The 26,509-nt window shown below is 34.7% G+C and overlaps 1 protein-coding gene across 2 annotated transcripts in view; it reads left to right on the forward strand.

The window, feature by feature from the left end:
- The window catches only part of COL15A1 (collagen type XV alpha 1 chain), a 274,055-nt gene that overhangs the window by 192,301 nt on the left and 55,245 nt on the right, over positions 1 to 26,509 (forward strand). For both annotated transcript variants that reach the window (XM_074196725.1, XM_074196724.1), the window contains 6 exons: positions 4,331 to 4,366; positions 11,567 to 11,620; positions 15,043 to 15,117; positions 16,259 to 16,294; positions 23,780 to 23,833; positions 23,931 to 23,990. In XM_074196725.1, coding sequence (XP_074052826.1) covers positions 4,331 to 4,366; positions 11,567 to 11,620; positions 15,043 to 15,117; positions 16,259 to 16,294; positions 23,780 to 23,833; positions 23,931 to 23,990 — 315 coding nt within the window. The remainder of the gene's footprint in view (positions 1 to 4,330; positions 4,367 to 11,566; positions 11,621 to 15,042; positions 15,118 to 16,258; positions 16,295 to 23,779; positions 23,834 to 23,930; positions 23,991 to 26,509) is intronic.

Here is a 26,509-nt window from a genome sequence, read left to right on the forward strand (position 1 = left end):
TATATATTAATAGTATAACAAATAACAAAACAAATAATTATTTATAATCTAACAATTGTGAGAAAAGAGTCACTTTTAATCATAACTGCTACTGATAAATTTCAAATGTTGGAAACACATTCTAGTCATTCAACTTTTTCAGGATAAAAGCTGCAATCACTCAAGGATTCCCTTTGTGATTTTTCTTTGCAAGAAAAGAGTGAAACTCATTGCTCTCAGGAAATGCCTCATCAGACTTGTTTCTCATTAAATGCTAACTCAGTCTCTTGGGAAAGAAATTCTCTTAGCTCCTTATCTCTTTGTCTTATCCAGTCTCTTCCCAACACAGTTATCAAACTCTAGAATCAAATTTAAACCACCAGTCTTATCACATTCTTCTAAGATTCCTCTTAAAATATAGTAACAGATTCATAGTTTCTGTGGGAGAAACTATTTAAACTAGTGTGTCAGTAAATTGTTTTGTAAGAAATCCCTTTTGAAATCAAGGTATAATCAAAAAGAAAACAAACCTAAGTATAGTTTATTCCTATTTATAATGCAAATTATTCTGAAAATTATTAATCTAAATAATTTGGAAATATCCCTAAAGTATTCATTGGTCATCATTAAAAAAGTATACTGTATGCAAATATTAAAATGAGAGAGACCTTGAGAACAGGTCCTATTTCACTTTTATTTTTGTATTTTCAGTAACTAACAGTGTCTGAAAAATAATATAGACTTAATAAGTACTTGTTGAATAACTAAAAAACTGACTGGAATTTTTAGAAGGAAATAGAAAGAGAGGCAAAAATACATATAGAGGATAGGAGAGTCAAAGCAATGGAAGACACTATATCATAGAATAGCTTCTTCTCTTAATACATGATGGAGAGTTCTGATGGTGGTCATATCCACACTCTTTATTGCTGTAAGGCATAATCTTGGGATATAGTCAATTAGTAAGCATCGATAAACTTGTACTATCTTCTTGGGGTACACAAATTCAAAGACAAACAATCTTCATTCTTAAGGAACTTATATTCTTTTGTCATTTTATGACATATTTTTTATCCTCTAGAAGTAAATTTAGAACAATTCTTGAATTGAATACTTATATATATCAATTTGCCTGCCTATTACATTTTCAAAAGGTTTTTCTAAGATCCATTACCTTTTCCATAAAAACTCCATTACTTTTCCCAATTCAAATTTTTTTCCCAAAACATACACAATTCATTCCAAAGAGTGGAAATAGTTTGGCAGGCCTTTCCTATGAATTTTCCAGTGTTATCTGGAATTGACTAATTAACAATTTCTTTCAAATCATTTGTCTGCATGTGCCAAATTATGATCTCCATAATTTTCTTACAAATTGGATAGACCTTTGGGTACTAGGCAAAAAAGTCATATGGATCTTTCTAAAACCAGCACAAAAGATCTGGAGAAAGTAGCCATCAGCAGTTCTGACCTCAAAATATGTGTTTCAGTCATGGTCTGCCATATTTTTATTCTGGAGTGCATCTTGTCCCCAGGATCATCTTTTCCATAACCCTCAGTATCTTCAGTAATCAACTTGAATTTACAAAAGGTAACCTTATTCTGCTGATCACCAAGGCTCATGATGATTGAGACAATCAGAGAAATTTTTCATTTCTTGAATTCCTGTGACCATTGTCTTACTAAGACCACAAATATTGACATCATACCAATTTTTTTTTCAAAAGTAGATCAACTTCTTTATTTCTTGACTTTTTTTAAAGCCACTTTTGGATAGTTGCTTATTGTTCTCAATCATTATAACTCTCAGAAAACCAAAAACTAGGAACTCATAATTAGAAATAAATATGTGTATAAAGAAAGATTACCATGTATTTATATACACAGTACTTAGGAAGAAAAGAGAGTTGAAGGATTGAATGCTATTCATATTTGACAATTTTTCCTCCATGTCATATTATCATTCTCAAAGAATTTTGAGAAACATCTCTGAGTATTTGGAGTAAATAATCAAATCTAAATCACCATAGCTATGTTCCCAGTGAATTAATCTAATTTATCTACCTTTTTATACATATCATGATCACTTTTTAAACTAAATTAGAATGATATTCATGTTCATGTGGAACGTGGACTATTCCCAGTCTCACCCGTGATTGTTGGAACAATTTAAATCTCTTATCTCCTTTATTTTAAAATTTGTTTTCTGTTTTATTTTTATTTATTTATTTTTTTCAACTACATGCAGTAGTAGTATTCAACAATCTTTTTTTTGCTAGGTTTTGAGGTTTATGTTTTTCTCCCTCCCTCCCTTTCCTCTCCCCTCCCCCTGACAAAAAGTAATCCAATATAGTCCATACGTATACAACTATGCTAAACATAGATCCATATTAGTCATATGATTGTGATTGTGAAAAAGAATAAAATTGAAACAGAAAAAACACATATAATACCTAATACAACTTTTGAAAATTGAAGACAGTAAGCTGTGGTTTGCATTTAAACTCCACAGTTCCTTCTCTGGATTTGGATGGTATTTTCTATCTCTAGTCTTTCAGAATTGTCTTTGATTATCATGCTGCTGAAATGTATGAGTCCCTCAGTTGATCATCACCCAATGTTCCTGTTAGTGTGTATAATGTTCTTGTGGTTCTGCTGTCTTCAGTTCATGCAAATCTTTCTAAGCTATTCAAAAATCCCATCCCTCATGAGATTTCTCATAGGATAATATTATTCCATCACATATATGAATATATACCACAATTTTTTTCAGCCATTCCCCAATTGATGAGCATCCCATCAATTTTCCATTCTTTGCCACTACAAAAAGAGCTACTATAAATATTTTTATACATGAGGGCTTTATAGCAGTTTTAATAATCTCTTGGAGATACAGTGGTATTGACAGATCAAAGGGTATGCTCAGTTTTATTACCTTTTGGGCATAATTCCAAATTGCTCTCCAGAAAGGTTGGATCAGTCCACAACTCCATTATCAATACATTAGTATCCCAGTTTTCCCACATTCCCTCCAACAAAGATCATTTTCCTTTTTAGTCATATTAGTCAATCTAAAAGGTGTGAGGTGGTACTTCAGAGTTGTTTTAATTTGTACTTCTTTAATCAATAATGATTTAGAGCATTTTATATGACTATAGATGGCTTTAATTTCTTCATCTGAGAATTGCCTATTCATATTCTTTGACCATTTCTCAATTAGGGAATGACTTGTATTCTTATAATATCAGACTCAGTTCTATATCCAAATATGTCAAATTTAGAAATTAGTACTTTGTCAGAAACATATTATAAAATTGTTTCCCAACTTGTTGCTTTCCTCTAAATCTTGGTAGTATTGATTTTACTTGTGTAAAAATTTTCAATTTAATGAAACCAAAATTACCCATTTTGCATCTTATAGTGTTCTTTATCTCTTCTTCAGTCATAAACTATATCAGTTTGCATCCTAAAGGATACTGAACTCTTTGCTTGGTATTAATATCCAATTTAAACTCAGAGGTGCTTGAGAATAAGGGTAACAATTTAAAATATTTTTATTCATTTCAAACTAAAATAAAAGACAAAATTAAAACATTTCTGTGTGCACAGAACAATATAGAGAAAAGATTCAATATTTAAAAAATGAATTTCCATTTCAAATTGCTAAAAAAATTCTATGAAATAAATCATTCACATTGTTTTCAGAGCTACTCTACTTTTCTGTGCTTCTTTTCAAGTTTTCTATTATTTTCTGCTGTAAATTTTGTATTGCTTTTTCTCCTTCTCTCCCATTCTTCCCTAGAGGCTACAAATAAACACAAATGTTTGTGTGTATAAAAACATATTATATGTATATGTACATATATATGTGTGTCTATTTTTCAGTACTTTTTTTTGGAGCTTGGATAACATCTGCCTTCATAGGTCCTTTGTAGTTGGTGTAGGGTACCAATTTCTAACAATGTGCTTCCTCCCTGGATCTCTGCAGTGTAGTGTAAACTAGTGTCTTCATAGACTCCTACCCCCAGGTATTTTCACCAGAGAACACCATTCCTGATGCCCCATCTTCCTGGTGCTTCTCTCAGACAATACTCACTAAATGATAGTTTACCTCTTCTGATGCAGACTGTACATATATTTGGAGAATCCTTTGTACCAATGTTACCTCTCCTCTCTCAAACTATTTTTCTTTTTTGTTTCTGTTGACCAGATTGCATTTTATATCTCTTGATATGCTAATAATGTAATAGTTTTTTAAACTATATAAACTATATAATCAGTTGTATGAACAGACCTTCAGCTTGGTCCTACAAAATCTATAACATATCTCTTCTGATTTGGTGTATTACAGGGACCAGAGGGAAAGCCTGGACTGCCTGGATTCCCAGTAAGCATTATGGTCCTTGAATTTTGAATTAAAAATTAACTAAAATAATAATTGCTTTTATCTTATAATATAACAATTTACAAAATACTTTATACATAATTAACTTATATATATATAATGTTTATTGTATTATATTAAAGGGATAATAATGTTTTATATTGTTTTGGGGTTTGCAAAGTGCTATACAATGTCTTTTACATGCATTATTAACTATATAATCCATGTTTATCATATACCTTTTAAGGGCTAATAGTAACATAGAGGATTTTAAGGTTTGCATTATCTTTTACATGATTTATTAATTATTAATAATATATATTTAAAGACTAACAATGTTTTTATAGTGTTTTAAGCTTTGCAAAGTATTTTACATACATTATATTTAATATACATCACCAATTATATAATCATGATATATATTTATTTTATAATGTTTAAGGGTTAATAATTTTCTAGGATTTTAAAATTTGAAACATTTTCATACATTATAAATTATTTATTATTTATATCAATAATGATAGTATTAATGATAGCCATATTGATAGACATTTATTCATTCTAATGTTTTAAGTATTATAAAGTGATTTACATAAATAGGGTGTCCCAAAAGTATTGAGGCAAATTTAAATTTTTAATAAATTTAGTAAATTATTACCATTATTAAATTATGTAATTTGGTTATAGAATTATTTGAATTACTTAATTGTCATTAAATTAGTAAGTTTATTAAAATTTAAATTTGCCTAAGACTTTTGGAATACCCTATATTAGGTCCTGAGAGTCTCACAACAACCCTATGAGACAGGTATTACAGATGAAGAAAGTCCCATTTTAAAGATGAATAAAATTGTAATTGAAATCCAAGACAAGCATAGAAATGGCACAAGAACTTGAGAGATGATTCAGATAAGAGCTTGACTAGATGACCTTTGAGGTATTTCCAATTCTTAAATTTGTGAAATAATTTTGTTCTAATGGTATAAAAACACAAAGTGGCATTGTCCTGTTAAAATATCATGAAGGCTCAAGCTTAGAATGAATGAGCTCAGGCTTATTTGAAAAGAAAAAAAAAAAGCGAGGTAGGAGGGGAGCTTTTAGAGAGGTATTAGGATCAAGAGCAGACCAATGAAAGGATAGGTGCCCCCCAAAATAGAAGATATAATAAGTAATAGAAAAGTTAAACTAGTTCTTTGTGTTTTTGTCTTCAAGTATAAGAATCTTCAGATTATAAAGAGTAAAGCAGCTTCCCACTCAGAGAGTATTAAAATCCTCCAGATGAGAAAATAGTAAGAGAACATTTAGCCATTTAAAACAAATTCAAGTCTCTAAATTCAGATGAATTATATACTCCAGGGAATTCAGAGAACTTGGAGATGTGACCTCAAAACCACTGCTGATGCAAGTGGAACATGAAGAGGTGGCAAAGATTAGCTTCAGGCAAAAGATGCCCTGATTTTCTGAAAGGATGCTGAGATGTTCATAAATTCTTGGCTAGGACCCTGGACATGGATGGTACCTAGCAAAATTCAAGGACAGATTAATAACTAGATATCCTGTGAGAGTTTTAAAAAGAATGAAGTATTACAAAAAAGAGGCACTTAGAGTTCACTCAGAATAAACCAGACCAAATGAAGCTCATTTCTTGGGGGGAAAGGGTGATTGCAGACCTGAGAGGAAAGGCTGAACTGACAATTAGACCACTGAGAGAGAGAAACTTTGATATTTATCACCAGAAAATCACAGGCTGGTGCTTTGCTCAGGATTGTTGGAACTCTGTGGTGCCTCACTACAACATCCAGACATCACCAGAAGGCCTGTTTCCTATGATTCAGACCCAGGGGGTCAAATGGTTCTGGAAACATGTCTTTGCACACATATTTACCTCACTATAATAAACAAAATGTGCAAATCATATCATCATATAACTGATGACATGGTCCTCTTGGAGTACAAAGGACAACTATTTCTATTTCTGATGGAGTTAATAATTGGTCTGATCTCCATCTATTCTCCTCTGCCCATGCTTATAGGAAAGAGAGTGAGTGAGAGAGAGAGAGAGAGAGAGAGAGAGAGAGAGAGAGAGAGAGAGTGTGTGTGTGTGTGTGTGTGTGTGTGTGTGTGTGTGATACAGATCAGAGCGAACAAACTATAGGATCAAAGCAGCCCCTCTCACCTATTTTTGTAGAGAACTGAGGATAGTTTCTAGGAATGGAATGATGATGTAAAGTGAAGCACTAAAGCTGGAGGAAAGTCAAACAGAGAAATTGAAGATTACAGGAATGAGTACAATCTGCTGAAGGGAATGAGGCTATGTAGAGTAACAGGGCTTGAAAAAGAGAAGGATGTCTCTTCACCAGAGTCTGTGATGGAGGTGATGAGAGGGGATGTAGGAGAGGGTAGTGTGGGAGACTTGAAGAGAGAAGATTTATAACAGCCTTTCTTATTAGAGGGATAGAGAATTGATTAGAGAGTTGTAAAAGAATCACCTTCATGGGTTGAGAGTACAAATGAGGTTATACAACATAAATTTATAAGAGACTTAGATCTACTAAGTATAGTTTCCTAACTATATGGTTCTGTTCAACAACACTTGAGTAGTGGTTTGGCAAGATGTGATTGCAAATAGGACAAGGAAGCAAGTGATTTGAGAATGGAGGATAGTGTAGAAGTTGAAATCATTCACCAAGGGTTAAAAAGAAAATGCAGTCAGACCAGTCAATAGTGATGACCCAGGAAAGTCCTAAGTTGTAGAGGGATCAGGCTTAGGGACAATAAAATGTAGATGGTAAATGGAATGATAAAAAAGGAATAAAGGAATTTCAGAGTTCTTGAACAAGGAAGTGATGGTAAGAATGGAGGAATTGATCATGAAAATTGAATAGATTGTGTTTTAAAGTTTTCCAATAGGAGTAAGGATGGAGTGAGAGAAAGTGTATTCTAAGCAAAATGAAGGAGAATGTCCTGGTTGTTGGTAGGATCTTGGTTAGGTGATAAATTTGGATAAAGTGAACCCTGAAAGGGTTGAATGCATTAGGGCATGATGATGGTGGTGGAGTCAAAACCAAGCATTGCATCTGGAAGGAAATGAAGGGTTGGTATTAAAGGAAATTTGGGATTTGTTTTTTCTTCCTTTGTTCTCCATCCCTGCAATCAAAGGGACAGGTAACTGAGGATAATGATGAAGTGTGACTACAAAAGCTGAAGCCATCTCCTTAGTTCTTAACATTTTGTTAAATTGTTAACAAGAAGCCTGCCTTATAAAGAGTACAAATGGAAGGATTCTTATTGATGGCAATATTTTCTAATTATTCCTATTCCCAAAGGACATAATAATAATTATATTGAGTTCCAATGTGAAATCCACAATAAGCTGAGACATTTAACCATTTAAATTTAAAAAACCAGAAAATGAAAAATTTATATTGCTTAGATAGCTTAATAATTTAGTCCACCAATGTAAATAGCTTGGACAGGGAATAAAAATGGACAATAACTTTGGTTCAGTGTTAAGTAGGTGGGAGAGTTTTATCTGAATCTCATTTAGGGATTTATGCAGCATTTCCAGTGAACCTGAATCTTTTTTTAATTGAAATTTTATTTTATTTCTCTAATTATATGCAGTAGTAGTTTCTCAACATGTATTCATTTGCAAATTTATGAGTTTCACATTTTTCTACCACCCTTTCTTCCCTGCCCCCTCCCCATGTGAGTGAACAGTCTGGTAAAAGTTGTGCAATCACATTCATGTTTACATATTAGTCAAGTTGTATAAGAAAAATAAGAAGTAAAGGAAAAGGAAAAAAACACGAGAAAGGAAGGGAAAACATAAAAGATTTTTTAAAAAGTGATCAAAGTATGCACCCATACTTCATGTTTGTTTATTTTTTGTCTAGACGTTTCTTGACTGTCCATAGCAGATCTCTCATAGCTTGATCTCTGCACTGCTGAGAGGAGCTCCATCCATCATAGTAGATCATCTCACAGTGTTTTTGTTAATGTTTACCATGTTCTTTTGGTTCTGCTCACCTCACTCAGCATCAGTTCATGTCATTCTTTCAATTCTTCTCTAAAGTCCAACCACTCATTATTTCCTATGGAAATATAGTACTCCATAACATCCATATACCATAACTTGTTCAACCATTCCCCAATTGATGGGCATCCCCTCAATTTCCAGTTCTTTGACACTCCAAAAAGAGCTGCTATGAATATTTTTGAACTTGTGAGACTTTTCCCATTTTTTAAAGATTTCTTAGTGCTATCGACCTAGTTTAGGTATTGCTGGGTCAAAGGGTATGATCAGTTTTGTTGCTCTTTGGGAAAAGTTCCATATTGCTATCCAGAAGGGCTGGATCAGTTCACAACTCTCCCATCAGTGTATTAGTGTTGCAATTTTACCACATTCATTTTTTTTTGTCATCTTAGCCAATCTGATAGGTATGAGGTGGTACCTCAGAGTTATTTTAAATTTCCATTTTTCTAATCAATTATGATTTGGAGCATTTTTTCACATTACTATATATATGTATATATATATATACACACACACACACACACACACATATATATATATAGAGAGAGAGAGAGCACTTTAATTTCTTCATCTGAAAATTGTGTATTCATATCTTTTGAACATTTTTCAATTGGAAATAACTTGTAATCTTATAAATTTGATTCAGTTCTTTTTATGCCTTAGAAATGAAACCTTTATCAGAAACACTACTATATGAAGTTTTCCCCCAGATTTCTGTTTTCCTTCTAATCTTGGCTGCATTGGTTTTATTAGTTCAAAAGTTTTTTTTAACTTAATATAGTCAAAATCATCCATTTTGCAATTTATAATTTCTCTTTAGTTAGTTCTCCCCTCTCCATAGATATGACAGGAAAAGTATTTCTTTTTCTTTTAATTGGGCTATGGTTATTACCCTTTATGTCTTAATCTTATACCCATTTTGATCTTATTTTGGTATAAAGTGTGAGATGTGTTTTTGCCATTTTTTTGCTATTTTCCAGCAATTATTGTTGAATAGTGACTTCTTATCCCAGAAACAGTCTTCAGATTTGTCAAACAGTAGATTACTATCATTTACTACTGTTTCATTTGTACCTTCTCTAATCCACTGTCCCATTATTCTATTTCTTATGCAGAACCAGGCAGTTTTGGTGACTGCTGCTTTATAATATATGAACCTAAGATTCTTGAGGATGCCAAGTCTAACTCTAAATCTAGTATTTTCTGGGTTTTTTTTTTTGGTAAGGCAATAGGGTTAAGTGGCTTGCCCAAGGCCACACAGCTAGGTAAAGTGTCTGAGGTCAGATTTGAACCCAGGTACTCCTGACTCCAGGGCCAGTGCTCTATCCACTGCGCCACCTAGTCGCCCCTAAATCTAGTATTTTCTCAATGATGTTTTATCATTGAGAATCATGAGCTCCATTGCCTGAAAAGAATTAGAATTGTAAATGACTATAAAAAGTTTCACCATATTGTCACTGTAAGAAGTGGCATAAAAATCATTATCAAATACATACAGGATAGCTCAGTGGTATAATAGATAAGAGTACAGGACCTGGAGTTAGGATGGCTCATTTTCCTGAGTTCAAATTTGACCTCAAATACTTACTAGCTGTGTAACCCTGGGCAAGTCACTAAATGCTTTTTGCCTCAGTTTCTTCATCTATAAAATGAGTTAGAAAAAGAAATGGCAAACTACTATAATATCTTTTTCAAGAAAATCCTAAATAGGGTTACAAATAGTCACACACAACTGAAATGACTGAACAACAAGAAATTTTTACAAGAAGTGGAACAGTCACAGATAGAGGATGAAAGCAAGCTAAATGGTGTTCTAATACCCTTCCAATATTGAAAGAACCAGAAGAAATCCAGTGCACTGGTTAAATCTTATAAGGAAAAATTACAGAAAGATTATAATTAAGAATAACAGAGGATAAGAATATATGATTGTTTTCTGAATGAAATGAATGAATGTAATGATGTAATGAAATGATGTAATATTTGAACAATGATTTGAAAACCTTGAAGCCTATATAAATGCTAGTTGTCATCATCATCATCATCATCATATCATCACCATTACTGAAATTTTATCAGCAAAGATGGTGAGGTGGCAAGGGCATTGACATTGGAGTCACACAGCCTGAATTCAAATCCTGATTTACTGCTTCTTACTTTTGAAACTATGAGCAAAGTTATTTAACTTCTCTGAACTATAAGTTGTTCATCTCTAAAATGAGGAATTTTTTCAACTGACTTCTAAGGACCCTTCTAGATCTATAATCCTATGACCAAAATAATATTTGTAACCCATATATACTAAGCAGCTCTTAGAAATATGATGATCTTTAGCAAAGTTTAAGTTTTTAGTGTTAAATACAATTCAAATTTAATGACATCTCCAAAGGAAACTCATGTGGCTGACATGGACAGATACAATAGTTCCAAACTCTACTTACACTATTTTACAATAATGGTATATTTGAACTCGAAAGATCCAAGAGATCATTTAATCAAATCCCTTCATTTTTAAAAATTGAATTTTTAATTCCAAATTCTCTTTACTATCCCCATTTCTCACTCATTGAGAAGGTAAGAAAAGCAAAACAAATATGCAGTCATGCAAACCAAATTATTGTGTTAGTCATGTGAAATAAAGAAGGAAAGAAAAGAAAAGAATAGAGATTCAACCTGCCCTCTCTATCATTTTATTACATAATGCAATCCTCTAAATTTATAGATAAATAAGTATCTCAGAGTTTAACAAGTGAGGAACACATAGCTAAATATTGGCAAAATCAGAACCAAAATTGATCTCATCTGACTCCTAATCTAGGATTCTTCCCCCCACCCCAAAGCCAATTTAAAATCAAGATAATAGGGGCAGCTAGGTGGCGTAGTGGATAAAGCACCGGCCTTGGAGTCAGGAGTACCTGGGTTCAAATCCGATCTCAGACACTTAATAATTACCTAGCTGTGTGGCCTTGGGCAAGCTACTTAATCCCATTTGCCTTGCAAAAACCTAAAAAAAAAATACAAAAAAAAAAATATATATATAAAATCAAGATAATATAAATTTCCCAGACCTTCATATAACTGACAATCATTTTTTTCTTTTTTTGACTTTTGACAAATTATTTTCAGATAATTAAAATATATTAATTTTCTTTTATAATATTTTTCAGGGACCAAAGGGACCAAAAGGTGACACTGGATTTCCAGGGTTGCCAGGAGAAAAGGTAAGAAGGAAATAGAGGCAGAAATTATAAATGGTCTCAGGAATTTGTGAGAAAATTCATATTAAGCTGAAATCAACTATTATTTTCCATTTTTCCAATCTTGTCATGCTAATGGTCTTACTGTTTTGAAGGCAAATGGATAATAAATGAGTAATAAAATATGAAGTCATTTGCCCAGACATTATTACCTTGAATCTTAATGTTCATTTACTGTAGCCCTGACTGTCTAGAGTTTGATAGCACTATTGTTATAAATCCATGGAAGAGTAGCATTTAGATTCCTGAGGTCATTTAGTCTCACTCCTACTTTAAATACAAATTTTTCTTTTTTTTCCTTCTCTCAATGATTTAATATTTTCTTTCCTCCCCCACAACCTATAAAAATGGTTTTTAACATTTGTTTTACAAAATTTTAAGCTCCAAATTTTCACTAACTCTCCTTCATTAAGAAGGCAAGCAATTTGATAGAGGTTATATATGTCATACAAAATATATTTCCACATTAGTCATGTTGAAGCACAAATTTTTTCCTAAGCATCATTCCAAAGTGGTCCTTTAGCATCCAGCTGAAGATGTTCAGGGACAGGGAATTGCTGACTCCTGAAGTAGCTCTGGCTAAGCATCAACCATGCTTTGGAGCATTTTCAATGCCACCCTTCCTCCTTGCTAATTTTAATGTTCAGAAAACCAACAGAGAAAAGAGGGAGAAAATTGGTGAGGAGTTAGCATCTAAATAAGGAACATATGACTGCCATTCTATGGGATAATGTCAGTGTAACTTTAGAAGTAGTCATGGTGTGATAACAATATATATAGTATCTCTTGATGCCCAAAGCATCCTCCACCAACTTTGTTGTTTGTTTAGTGACTGGAACTAGATCTGTGATTTCATTTGTGTAAAGAATCCCCAGATGAAAAATCTCCCTCTACTAATGCAGTCTGGCAGCTTCTCTGAAATTTATAAAACCAATGAGAGCACATAGAGGTGTCCAGGATCACAGGTCTAGCATATGTCAGAAGTGAAATTTTTATTCATATTTCCCTTGCTTTTTCTATCCATTCTACACACTGCCTTTCAACATCAATTGATAATCAAAGTTCCATATTTTTATTAATTTGTATCATATTTAGCTAAAATGTAAATACACCTGAAAGAAACAACACATCATGCTTTATTCACCAATTATATCTTATTATAATTAGTTTAAAAGTCCTTCTTGACAATGGTTTTCAAAAATTAATTAACTTTTATTAATAATGAAATATTTATTATAATGAAAGGTTTATCAATTATAATAAATTTATTAAACATTTATTATTATTTTTAGTTTGATAAGGGAAGGAAAAGAGAAAGCTAAATATACTTCAGAAAGAGAGTCAGGGAGTAAAATAGAATAGAAAAGAATATAAGCAGACTATTTAAAAGGTGCTGGACATAAACTTGCACAATTTTCCTGAACCCTAGGTATTATATATTTTTTGTGATATCTGCTATTTGATAATCAACTCTGATAAGTCAAAAGACCAATTCTTAGAGTGCATTGGTAGAGTACATTGCAATTGGTAGAGTGCATTGGGTCTTAAACTTTATCACAAGAAGAACTAGGTTCAAATCCTATATGACTTTTATAAGTTGTATGATCCTGGGCAAGTCATTTAACCTCTCCTTGCTTCAGTTTCCTCCTCTTTAAAATGTGGGGATGGACCTGATGGACAACTAGGCCCTTTCTAGCTCTCAATTTATAATCCTAGAAGAAAACAGAATCTGGAGAAGTATTGTTTGCATTTTCAAACACATAATAAATAGAGTAGAAGGGAAATAAGCAAACTTTTTTTTTTGCTTATTATGTGTTTACAGCTCCATCAAAACAGCAGTCCACAAAATAAATCCTCAAAACTCAACAGCATTTCTATATATTAATACCAACAAAACATTAGAAGAAATAATTGAAAGGAAAATGTCATTCTAAGAAACTACATAATGTATAAAATATCTGTGTATTGCCCTATCAATTCTCTAAAAGAATTTTTTTATAGATTCAATTATAAAGTACTGGGGGCAGCTAGGTGGCGCAGTGGATAAAGCACCAGCCCTGGAGTCAGAAGTACCTGGATTCAAATCCTAAACTGTGTGGCCTTGGGCAAGCCACTTAATCCCATTGCCTAGCAAAAACCTAAAAAACAAACAAACAAACAAAAAGATATAATGTCTGCATGAATTCAACTGTAAAATAGATATCAGATTGCTTGCCTTCTCAGTGGTTAGGGGTGGGTTCAGAGTAAAAGGGAATTTAGAACTCAAAATTTTAAAAAATGTTTAAAATATGTAAATGTTAAAAAAGGAAACAAATCATTGGGGGAGATTATTCAGAGTCCATGTTTAGATTGCCTCAAAATAATAAAAAAAATAACAATACTACCAAAATTAATTTATTCCCTTTTCATCCATTATATTTTTCCAATAACATGTAGAGATAGTTTTCAACATTCATTTTTGCAAAATTTTCTCTCCCCTTCCCAAGACAGTAAGCAATCTGATAAGGATTATACATACACTGTCATGTTAAACATATTTCCAGATTAGTCATGCTATGAAAGAAGAATCAGAATAAAAGAGAAAAAAAATAAAAATAAATAAAAAAACAAATTTTAAAAAGTAAAAATAATCTATATTCAAACTCTGTAGTTCTTTCTCTGGATATGGATAACATTTTCCATCACAAGTCTTTTAGAATTATCTTTGATTACTGTATTGCTAAGTTTATCATAGTTGATCATCACACAATGTTGTTATTACCCAGTATAAAATGTTCTCCTGGTTCAGTTCACCAGGAGGGAAATAAGCATACTTTCTTAATTCAGTGATAGAAATTTAAAATCACGATTAGCAAATTTGACTAAACTCAAATTAAAGTCAGGAGAGAAAGACCAAAATGAAGAAAATGAAACAGAAACCAAAGCTACACTTTTCCTCCATTTCTATGTAGCCAAATGGAAGCAACCAGCTTCTTCAAATGGATTTGAGATTAAGGGCTCTCTAGGAGAAAATTTAAATTTTTTTATATCAAAATAGTATCATACATTATGCATGTTTGTTACAAGGGATTTTTTTTCTTTCAATTTGGTGGCAGGTTGGAGAGAGAGTAAATATATTTTATCAAGTTTTTTAAAACAATTTTTAAAATATAGATGTGGGGTAGTTACAGATATGGAATGTTACAAGTGCTTTTAGATGAAGTCATTAACTTGTTGGTTTGTTTATTAGTTTTATTTTATTAAAAGAAACCTCTCATGGAGTGACAGTAATCAGCAAATGTTTGTAATATAAAACCAAAACACATCAGTAAAATAAAATTTTAAAAAGATGTCATACAAATTGGAGGCTGCCATTGGTTAAGTGAGCTGTGTTCTCTGTATTTCAGGGTGAGAAGGGTGAACCCGGAACAATTCTTGCTGGTGATATTCCCATTCCCCTTGAAGGGTTGATGCTGAAAAAGGTAAAATTCTCCCAGGTTTATTGATTTTACATGGGTCTTTTTCTTGACCATCTTTAATCGGTGCCTTAAACAGTTTTTCCAAAGTAAAATTTCCCCTTGGTCTGCTTTACTGCCACATCCCTTTTGATGCCTGTGCTGGGCCCTCTTGTGCCTTTTTTTTCCTGATGATTTCATCAAATTTACGTGTTCATCTTCATCTGTCTTTTGAGTGACAATCCTATAGTCATTTCCTGCTGGACATTACAGCTAGATCTCACATAGATATCTCAAATCCAAAGTGTCCAAAACATTACTTATTATCTTTACCCCAAACCACCCAACTTACTCCCTTTTCCTACATCTGTTGAGGACATCACCCAGATTCAGTTCATAGTCATCCTCAGATCTTTCCCCTTACTCTCTTGACCCCTCTTCCATCTTTCCAATTCCCACTGATTTTACAAGGCTACTATCCTAGCTCAGGTCCTTATCATCTTTTACTTGGACTATTACAATATCCTATAAATTTGACGCCTTGTATTCAGTATTTCCCTTATTCAATGTATCACCCCCCTCAATTTCTACAAAATTGATATTCTACAAACATAATAAGATGTAGGTACAATAATGTCATTCACCTGCTCAAGAAGTGAGTCCCTAGTGACTCTAGGATGAAATTCAAGTCCCTCTGATTGGTCTTCAAAGTCTTTCACCATCTGGTTCTAGTTTGTCTTTCTAGATTGATAATACTTTATTCCCCTTCATTCATTCAACACATCTGTTAAACACACATTTGATGGTTTATGATACAAAAGATCACATCATAATGATATTATCTCTTCTAAATTTGACCTACACTTTGTGGAATACCTGACATTCTTCAATGTCACCTTCTATAGTAAGCCTCTTCTGATTCCCCTCCCCAAATATTATTACACTTTGCCCTAACCCTATTATTTTGCATTTTCTATTACTTTGCCTATTACGGTTGTGTACACTTATCTGACCATATTCTATATTTCCTAGAGGAATGTAAACTCCTTAAAGGGTAGGTCCTTTTTGGTTATCCCCAGCACCTAGTCCAGGACTTGATTTATAGTATATGTCCAACATATCCTGGCTGAATGGGAAGGAATGATTAATACAAACTTTTTTTTTTCAGGGTGAAATTGGAATTCAAGGACCACCCGGGCCAATGGTATGAGAAAACATTTAGTGAACAATATGATAGTATTTCAAACATTTTACCCAATGTAGCTGTATTGTTCCTGAGCCTTTATCATTCACAAAGATCCAAAAGTATATTTATAACAATGGTAAATGTTCATTAGGAGTATTAATACCTCAAGCAGGTGCTAAAATTCACTGGTCTTTTTTTCCAACATAAATACTTTTGTTAATCAAACAGCACCAGTTAGGACTAGATCTCCTAAAGCTGCAGTGTTTTGTTAATAATCCATCTAGACCCATACAAAAGGATAATAGAATAAGATACTAGGCAATTCCTTTTAAGCATCAACTTCTTGCTAAAGTTGAACATTAACTTAGAAAATTCTATCCTTCATATTCAAAGATAACATTTCTGCTAGTGATCACCATCTGCATGTGAATGAGGCTGAAAAGAGTAAGTGGAGAGGAGGGAAAGAGAGAGGGAGAAGGAGAGAGAAAGAAAGAGAAGGAGGTGGGGAGGCATTAGAGTGGGGGGAGAGAGAGAGAGAGAGAGAGAGAGAGAGAGAGAGAGAGAGAGAGAGAGAGAGAGAGAGAGAGAGAGAGAGAGAAACCAACTGGCATTTTTACATTAAACACTGCCCTTTGATTTTCAGCTATGGCATGTGGACTGTCACTGTGTTTTCACTCTGTTCCTGAGATTCAAAGCCGAATGGAAGCCTTTGCTTGCAAACCATCACCCCATCCCTTATTGCCACCCCCTGGGCTGATTTGCCACCAGCTCCTGCTATAACTGCATTGCTTGAAGCTTCACTCCAGTGAGTTTATCTGCTCTTTCTGCTTCCAACTGCTCTCTCTGCTTACTGCTTTTCTACAGTAGCTTTGATCCCCTGCTATAATATACTTCTGTGTGAGTCCAACCTGTGGGAAAGGGAAGGCAGAGAATGATATTATACTCCAGTGAGCATCATTCTATGGGAATAGACTGACTATGATCTTGTGCCTACCTCTGAATGAGCCTGTCTTACCAAGATTTTTGAATTGCCAAGAATAAATGTGTGGTATCAAAGAAAGACTCTGGTCTCAGAGGTAAAGCTTTGACTCCGATTTGATGAACTTTTAGTCTGACCTGGGACTCAATGCCAATGTTTATTATGTCCCAGACCCAATGCTAATCATTGTGGATACAAATACTATACCTGTGAGTGCATCTCCCTTTCTGTCATCTAACTATGGGTTACAGTAAATAAGTTCTCAAGCTTCTTGACCTCAGGACTCCTTTCTAGAGGAAACAATGTAAGTTCTTTGTCAGTTGGTAGAAAGTGCAGAGTTATATTTCTGAGAATTAAATACATACTATACATAAGGTCATTCTACAGGGTCTGGTGTCAGAGTCTGCTTCTGCTCTTCTTTTATGTTGTGAATCTATTGCTTTGTGTGTCAATGCACTTAGTTAGACCCATCTAAGACAAATAAGTCTGGTCCTTTTTTCTCTTGGAGAAAGATCATCTTTATAGTCTCATGTTTGTTTTCATGAACTCATCTGCAGCTAAAGGGAATGGGAGGTCAGTTCTAAGGTGGTCAGTTCAGCAGAGGTTTAGTGGCCACTGATGAGAGCTGACTTCTATTTAGACAAATTTCTGAGAGCATGTTCTGGGACTACTCACCCTTCCCTGGACCTTGTAGTAGTAAAAACAATCAGAAAAGATTTTTCTTCACAAGAGAAACATAGAGGCCAAAGGAAGCTAATACCAAAACAAAGCCTTGGTGCTTCCTTCCCAACTGATACTCTTTTGATGATTTATTTTTTATTTTATTTTGAATTTTTTACGATTTTTCCCCTAATCTTGCTTCCCTCCCCCCCCCCCCCATGCCCCACAGAAGGCAGTCTGTTAGTCTTTACATTGTTTCCATGGTATACATTCATCTAAGTTAAATGTGATGAGAGAGAAATCATATCCCTAAGGAAGAAAAATGGAGTTTTGTGCCTGATTGTTGCACTAATGGAATGAGCAAGCCCATCAAGGTTAGTTATTACCCCCATGTTGCTGCTAGGGTGCATAGTGTTCCTCTGGTTCTGCTCATCTCGCTCAGCATTAGTCCATGCAAATCTTTCCGGACTTCCCTGAATTCCCATCTTTCCTGGCTTCTAATAGAACAATAGTGTTCTATCACATACATATACCACATTTTGTTAAGACTCCCCGATTGAAGGACATTTACTTAATTTTCAATTCTTTGCCACCATGAACAGAGCTGCTATGAATATTTTTGTACAAGTGATTTTTTTATACATTACTAAAATATTCTTGTTTAAGAGTAAACATAATACCCCCTCCCTCCCAAGAAATATAGACCCTCATGAGAAATAAAGTTAAAGAAAAGAGAAAAACATGTGTTTCAGTCTGTGTTCTGATACTATCAGCTCTGTCTCAGGTGGATCACATTCTTTATGATAAGTCCATCATAAACTTCCATATTTTTCCACTGTTGCTGTTGCTGATTGTAATCCATTGTACTCCATCCATTCCTGCCCACTACTATATTATATTTTCTCTCTCCTTTCACTCTCTCCCTCTTCTAAAATGTGCTGTAGGGTAGCTGAGTGGTGCATTGAACTGATCACCAGCCCTGAGGCCAAGAGACCCTGAGCCCACATACCACCCCTGATACCTACTATATATGACTATTTTCTCCTATGATCTACCCTCTCCTCTATCACCCACATCCCCCCCTTCCTTCCGCCTTTCCCCCTTCTCTCTGTTTTGCTCTAGATGTCTATACCCTATTGAATGTGCATTCTATTTCTGATGAAAGTAAAGGTTCCCTCATTCCCCCTTGCCTTCCCTTCTTCAATATCATTGCAAAAGCTCATTGTAAGATATATATATATAATATATATATATATATATTTAGAGAGAGAGAGAGAGATCTTTTATATGAAATATCTTAGCCTATTCCGCCTCTCCTTTCTCTTACTCCCAGTGCATTTCCCTTTTAGCCAATGACTCCATTTTTACAGTGTATATTACATCTTCAAATTCAGCTCTCTCCTGTACTTCATCTATAAAAGCTCCTTCTACCTGCTCTGTTAAATGAGAAGTTTCATTTGAGTATTATTAGTATCATTTTTCTATGTAGGAATACATGCAGTTCATCATCATTAATTCCCTCGTCCTCCACTTTCTATGCTTCACCTGAGTCCTGTATTTGAAGGTCAAACTTTCTGTTTGGCTCTGGTCATTTCAACAGGAACAATTGAAATTCCTCTGGTTCATTGAAAGTCCATCTTTTCCCCAGGAAAAGGATGTTCAATTTTTCTGGGTAGTTGATTCTTGGTTGCATTCCAAGCTCTTTTGACTTCTGGCATATTATATTCTAAGCCCTATGAGACCTTAATGTAGTTGCTGCTAAGTCCTGTGTGGTTCTGACTGCAGCTCCATGATATTTGAATTGTGTCCTTCTGGATGCTTGTAATATTTTCTCTTTGACTTGGGAGTTCTGGAACTTGGCTATAATATTCCTGGGGGTTGTTTTTTGGGGATCTCTTTCTGGGGCAGATCAATGGATTCTCTCAATTTCTATTTTGCCCTCTGATTCTAGGATATTAGGGCAATTTTCCTGTAGGATTTCTTTTAAAAATGAGGTCAAGGCTCTTTTCCTGATCATGACTTTCAGATATCCCAATAATTTTTAAATTATCTTTCCTGAATCTGTTTGCCAAATCAGTTGTTTTTTTCCATGAGATGTTTCACATTTTCTTCTAATTTTTCATTCTTTCATTCTTTCTTTTCATTCTTGTAATTTTTCATTCTTTCTTTCATTCTTTCATTCATATCTTAGTGTATTCCACCTCTCCTTTCTCTTACTCCCAGTGCATTTCCCTTTTAGCCATTATATTGTGTCTTGACTTCTCTTAAGGTCATCAGCTTCCTTTAGCTCCATTCTACATCTGAAGTATTTGTTTTCCTTGGAGAGCTTTGTTATCTCCTCTTCCATCTGGCCAAATCTGCTTTTTTGTTTTTTGCAAGGCAATGGGGTTAAGTGGCTTGCCCAAGGCCACACAGCTAGGTAATTATTAAGTGTCTGAGACCAGATTTGAACCCTGGTACTCCTGACTCCAGGGTTGGTGCTCTATCCTAGCTGCCCCCAATTCTGCTTTTAAAACATTCTTCTCCTTAATAACAGTTTGGACTGTTTTTTTCCATTTGACCTATGCTGGTTTTTAACATGTTATTTTATTCAGCAATTTTTTGGATCTCCTTGACTAAGCTGCTGACTTCTTTTTCATGTTTTTCCTGCATCTCTCTCATTCCTTTTCCCAATTTTTCTTCTATCTCCCTTACTTGATTTTCAAAATCTTTTTTTGAGCTCTGTCGTAGCCTGAGCCCAACTTTCATTTTTCTTGGAGTCTTTAGATGCAGGAGCTTGTATTTCCTCATCTTTAGATTGAGTATTTGATCTTTCTTGGGATCATAGCCAAAGAATTTCTCAGTGGTGTTCCTCTTTTTTCTCTGTTTACTCATTTCTCTAGCTGTGCCTGGTTTTGGGGTGCTTCCTGAGCTTTTGAATATTATTGGAACACCTGCTTTGGGGTTTTTTTTTGGGAACATCCCACTGGGACCTTTATTCCTCCAAGGTCTTATGTTCTCTTGCCTGTGCTTTGATATGTAGATGACCACAGACACTCCCCTCTGCCCTGAAGCTGTGAGGAGGAACCCTGCTATCTTAGTATGGAAGGCCAAACTGCAACCTGGATCTGAATATGGGCAAACATCAGAGTCCTGCCCCAGGGAGAGCAGAGAGATTTCTGCAGTCTCCTCTGACCCTCTTACCATCTGTGGGCTCTGTTCAGGAAGTGCACGCTGGTTTCCTACATTCCTGGTACATGTTCTCACTGAAGGGCTGTTCTGAGGCTGGTGCTCCTCCTCACTCTGCACTCATTCTGGTGCAGCAGAGTTCAACTCCCAACTGATACTCTTGAGTTCTCTTACCTTACTTCAAGTTAATTCAAATCAAATCAAGTCAAAACACATAAAATGCCAAACTCTATTAAAAGCATTGTGCTAGTCTCTAAGGGAGATAAAAAGAGAATTACCTACTTTCTAGGAGCTTCCAATCTAGTAGATAAAGAGTATATATAACTTTTTACCTTTTGTCTAATAATAGAATAGGGAAGTAGGTTGGGGGAAAGGTCCTATTTGGAGACACTTAATGTTGTAGTGGGGAATATTAATTTAAATTTAGACATGTTGGTTTTGTATGGGTGACAAAACATCCAAGAAAATATGTCCAAGCCAGAAATTGCTTTTGAAAAAAAATTGTCCACATGTTCATATTCCAAATACTGCTATAACTTCATTTTATTGGAGCCTGGCTGAGGTGATGTTCATCATATGGCAACTTAGGGGAACTGATTAACTCCATTCTTTCTCTTGGTCTGGCTCTGGCCTTTGATACTGTCACTGTGGTAAATCCCTAACAAGGTGAGAAGTTCCTCAGCTCCTCAAGCCTTGATTGAATCACCTTCCCCATTCCATCATGATTTAGATTATAATTTAGATTATGTACTATGATTTTTACCATAATAAGAAGCCTCAAGATGATTTGGAGAATTTCTCTGAGCTTCCTAGAGCAAAGATTTTTGCCCAAGAAAATTCCTGGCCTCCACATTTATACACTAACTGCTTGTTTTGTCTTGGAAATTTTCCTCAGATTGCATCTGTCTGTCTAAACTAGCTTTTTACATAATTGTGATTTGTATTCTGAGCATTGATCATGGGTAGACTGGCTCATCTTTCATGAATTATGTATGATTTTTTTCAATGTAATAAATTTATGAATAGTCTAAATAAGTGTAATCTCAGAATAGGCACTACATAATTTACATTTCACAGAGGCAGCATGGCACAATAAATGTAGGACTAGCTTTGGAATCAGAAAACCCTGGGTTTAAATCCTACCCCCAAGAAATTCTAACTATATGACTATGGGCAAGTCACCTAAACTTTTTATGTCCCTGGCAACTGTCTAAAATTGAAAGTTATAGATGACTTACTGAGCCTATCATTGAAGGGGGTTTCCATAATCAAGAATTCCTTATATTGATGAAATCATAAATTAGGTGTAGATTAATGGGAATGGGGGAGGCATAGAAGGGTATGTAAGGGAAGGATACTTGGAGGAGGCGTAGGTTAAGGAATAGGAGGGTAAGGTAGCAGGTGGAAGTAGCTGAGGAGTGAGAAGTAGTAGTTGCTTTCAGGAAACTGTATAAAAATGAGAGATACATACAAACATCAAATGAAGTTTAACAGTAGAATTTATGTAAGAAAAGCAAGGGTAGTAATCATGATTTCATAAAAAGTTAAAGATAAAATAGACTTAATCAGAAAAGAAAATAGGGAAACTATACTTATGTTAGCCATATTAGTCAATATTGTTTTAGATTATTTAAAAATAATTAGATAGTATAAGGTTGGGATATTGTTGTGGGGGAGGAAATGAAAAGCCTCTGGGTTTAGAAAAATAGGGAAAGACTTGAACTTATGAAGGAAGGTGCTATCCATCTTCAGAGAAACAGAATTAGTGGCAACAAGCTTGGTATAGTCTTGCATATATGTATATGAAATATATATATGCACATGATTTTAGATATTTAGGAATATATATGTCTATATGTATATAGATGTGTATGTTTATGTATATATGAAATGTATATATATAATGGTGTATATAGGCATATATCTAGATATCTAGATATATTTAATTGCAATATAATGCATTTAATTGTAGCCTTCTGGGGGAAATAAAGTAAAAACTGCATAGCAGAGAACAGAAGAAAATCTACAAAGAAGCAAAGATGAACAATTTTCAACATAATATGTAGTATTTGTTTCATAGGCTTTCTTGAAAAGGAAATTTATTGCTTATATTTTGAATCCTCTTTTATGTTCTGCTGTCCACATGGCAATGTTTATTTTTCTTTCTTTATTTGGCATTTGTCTAAAATAACTATTAAAATTAGATTAAAAAGAAAACATAAGTTAGACCAATTATATTTTCATTTACTTAAAACATTTAAATTAACTGAGAATTATGAATACTTGCATCTCAGGTACTATACAGCTTTGGGAACTAGATATCAAACTTACTAATCATGAAAACTGAGTCAAAAATTTGAGTGTATGTGTGTGTGTGTGTGTGTGTGTATGTCTGTGTATGCATGTATGTGTGAATGGATTTCATGTCCTGAGAGTGTCCTAACAGTTTCCATTTCTCTTCATTATTTCCTTTCTTCTTAGCTCCCTTTCTCCTCTTTCCCCTCAAAAACAGTCCTCTATCCTTTCTATCTTTTATATAGATGCTCACTTTTTAGAATTTGATGATTTTTTCTTTCTTTGTAATGCTCATATTTTACTTCAAATAAAATATCTTGCCTTAGTTTCTGCAGGTGAGTAATGTGCCACAGATGGTAAATTTTGTTCTTAACCAATAATACTTTTTGCTTTGACCATAGGGGCCCAAAGGACCACCTGGACATAAGGGAGAATTAGGTTTCCCAGGGAGACCAGTAAGTATTATTATTTCACAGACTGAAGTCTATGAAAATTAATGTGAATATGGATATAATTAAAAGTATATGTTAAAACCCCATTTTCTAATTTCAGGGAAGACCAGGTCTAAATGGACTAAAAGGTGCCAAAGGAGAACGTGGAGTAGTGCTATTAGTAAGTACTTCTGGGAGCTATTTCTTACATGATGAGACTATCTTATTGAGCCAATCTTTATGGAATGAGAATTTCGTCTCAAAGACATGATATGCCAGTTCAACTAGACCCTTGCTGCTTATTGACAGTGCTTTTATCCATCCCTTGCTCATTCCTTGCCTTATTCCCCCACAATGATCTTTCCAACCTATTCTCTACTCTTCAAGCACTAATGCTTCCCTCTGGCCTCATTTTTAGTGAACAGTTCCTCTCACTTCCCTACCTAGAACACTACAATTTCCCCCATTGACCTTCCATTCTACTTCAGAATATCACTAAAGTTATATCAGGTCTGTCTTTATCTCTTCCTGTCACAGAAAAGTTTCACTTTTCCTTCTCTAAGATCTGGAGTTAAAGAATCTGGCTTTGAAAAGCAGCTGGGTCATTTGCTTTTTCATGTGTAATCTTAGACAGATCACTTGATTTCTCTGGGTCTCAATTTCCTCATCTATAAAATGAGAGGGCTATACTTCAAATGATTTCTGAGGAATGCTTCAACTTTAAATCAATGATCTTCCCCCTCCCCCCCAAAACTGTATTATATCAAATATTACATACAATCCTTTTGAATTCTAAATGGTATAGTAGATAAAGCACTGGGCTTGGAATCATTTTCCTGAGTTCAAATCTGATCTCAGACAATACCTGTGTGACCCTGGGTAAATGACTTAACCCTTTTTTAGTTTCCTTATCTGTAAAATGAGCTGGAGAAAGAAATGGCAACTGCTCCAGTATCTTTGCCAAGAAAACTCTAAACAGGGTCATGAAGACCTCATTCAGACATGACCGAAATAATTGAACAACAACTACTAAAACTGGCTCTTGTACTTCTCTCTTCAGATGTGCTCCTATCTATCTTCCCTATCTTGAAAAATTTGTCAATTGATCCTATAACACTCTCAAGCTATTCCTTTTCTTTCATTTCTTTTGCTGTCAAATTTCTTATGCCGGGAGTCTACAGTAGCTTCTGTCTCTCTCCCCATTATTTACTCACTCCTACCCCACCCCAGCCCCAGCCCCAGCCCCAGCATTCCATTTTTTATTCACAACATATTTCAGGAATTCTAGAGCACTGGTCTTGGAATCCCAAGGACCTGAGTTCAAATCCAACCCTCAGATACTTGTCATTTACTAGTGTGACCTTGGGCAATCCTGATTGCCTCACAGCCAGGGCTTCCAGTCATCCTGATCCATATCTGGCCACTGGACCCAGAGGGCTCTGGAGAAAGTGAGGCTGGAGACTTAGTCCCCTCACTCAAATCCAATTCATGTGCTTGTCTTGGTATCACCTCTCCTGATGCCATGGTCTTCTTTAGGGGCAGGTAGATGTCTCAGTGAATAGAACACCAGTCTTAGAGTCAGGAAGACTGGAGTTCAAATCTGACTTCAAACACTTTCTAGCTGTGTGACCTTGGGCAAGTCACTTAACCCTGATTACCTCTCATCCAGGGCCATCTCCAGTCATTCTGATTCATATCTGATGACTGGATCCCGATGGTTTCAGAAGAGAAAGTGAGGCTGGGGACTCATCATACTATCCCTTCACTCAAATCTAATTCATGTGCATCACCTCCTTGATGTCATGGTCTTCTTCAAGAATGAAGGACAAGGGGCAGCTAGGTGGTACAGTGGATAGAGCACCAACCCTGGAGTCAGGAGTAGCTGAGTTCAAATCCAACCTCAGACACTTAATTACTGAATTGTGTGGCCTTGGGCAAGCCACTTAACCCCGTTGCCTTGCAAAAAAAAAAAAAAAGAATGAAGGACAAAAATTAATAATAACTAGTATTTTATAGCACCTTTAAGATTTACAAAAAGCTTTACAAATACTAACTCATTTCATCTCCAAACACTCTGAAAGGTAGATTTTATTATTATCCCTGTTTTTCAGATCAGACTACTGAGGCAGACAAAGGTTAAGTGACTTGCCTAGAGTTTCATAGATAGAAAATAAATGAGACTGGTTTCAAACTCAGGTTTCCCAACTCCAGCCCTAGTACCCTTATCTATGTGCCAACTCCATTCATTAGCTCACAAAGATCTCCATAAATGAGTGGAGGGATCAGTTTGGGGACAAATTTTAGGGAAAATCTTGGTCTCGTGGGTCAGGGTTTAGGTAAGATTGTGGTAAAGCTGACATTTGAGTGAACATATGTCCTTTCTTCTCATCAATACTCTAAAATTCTATTCTTTACAAGTTCTTTTTGGATTAAAAGATAGATCAACTTCAGAGTGAACACCAGTATAATAACGCTAGCTACCTTCTCCTCTATATCTTATTAAAATTACCAAAGTTCATAAGTTCTTGTCTGTGACCTTTAAGTAATTCCACATGTGCAATAACCTCATGACTTCAGAAAAATTGTCTGAGTTTTAGCCAGCTAGGACTTTCTGTAGCACTTTAATGTTTGTTGTTATTTCATCATTTCCAATTATATTTGACTCTTTATGAACCTTCTTGGGATTTTTCATGACAAGGA

Source organism: Macrotis lagotis, chromosome 8, assembly GCF_037893015.1.
Source record: "Macrotis lagotis isolate mMagLag1 chromosome 8, bilby.v1.9.chrom.fasta, whole genome shotgun sequence".
Classification (NCBI taxonomy): domain Eukaryota; kingdom Metazoa; phylum Chordata; class Mammalia; order Peramelemorphia; family Peramelidae; genus Macrotis; species Macrotis lagotis.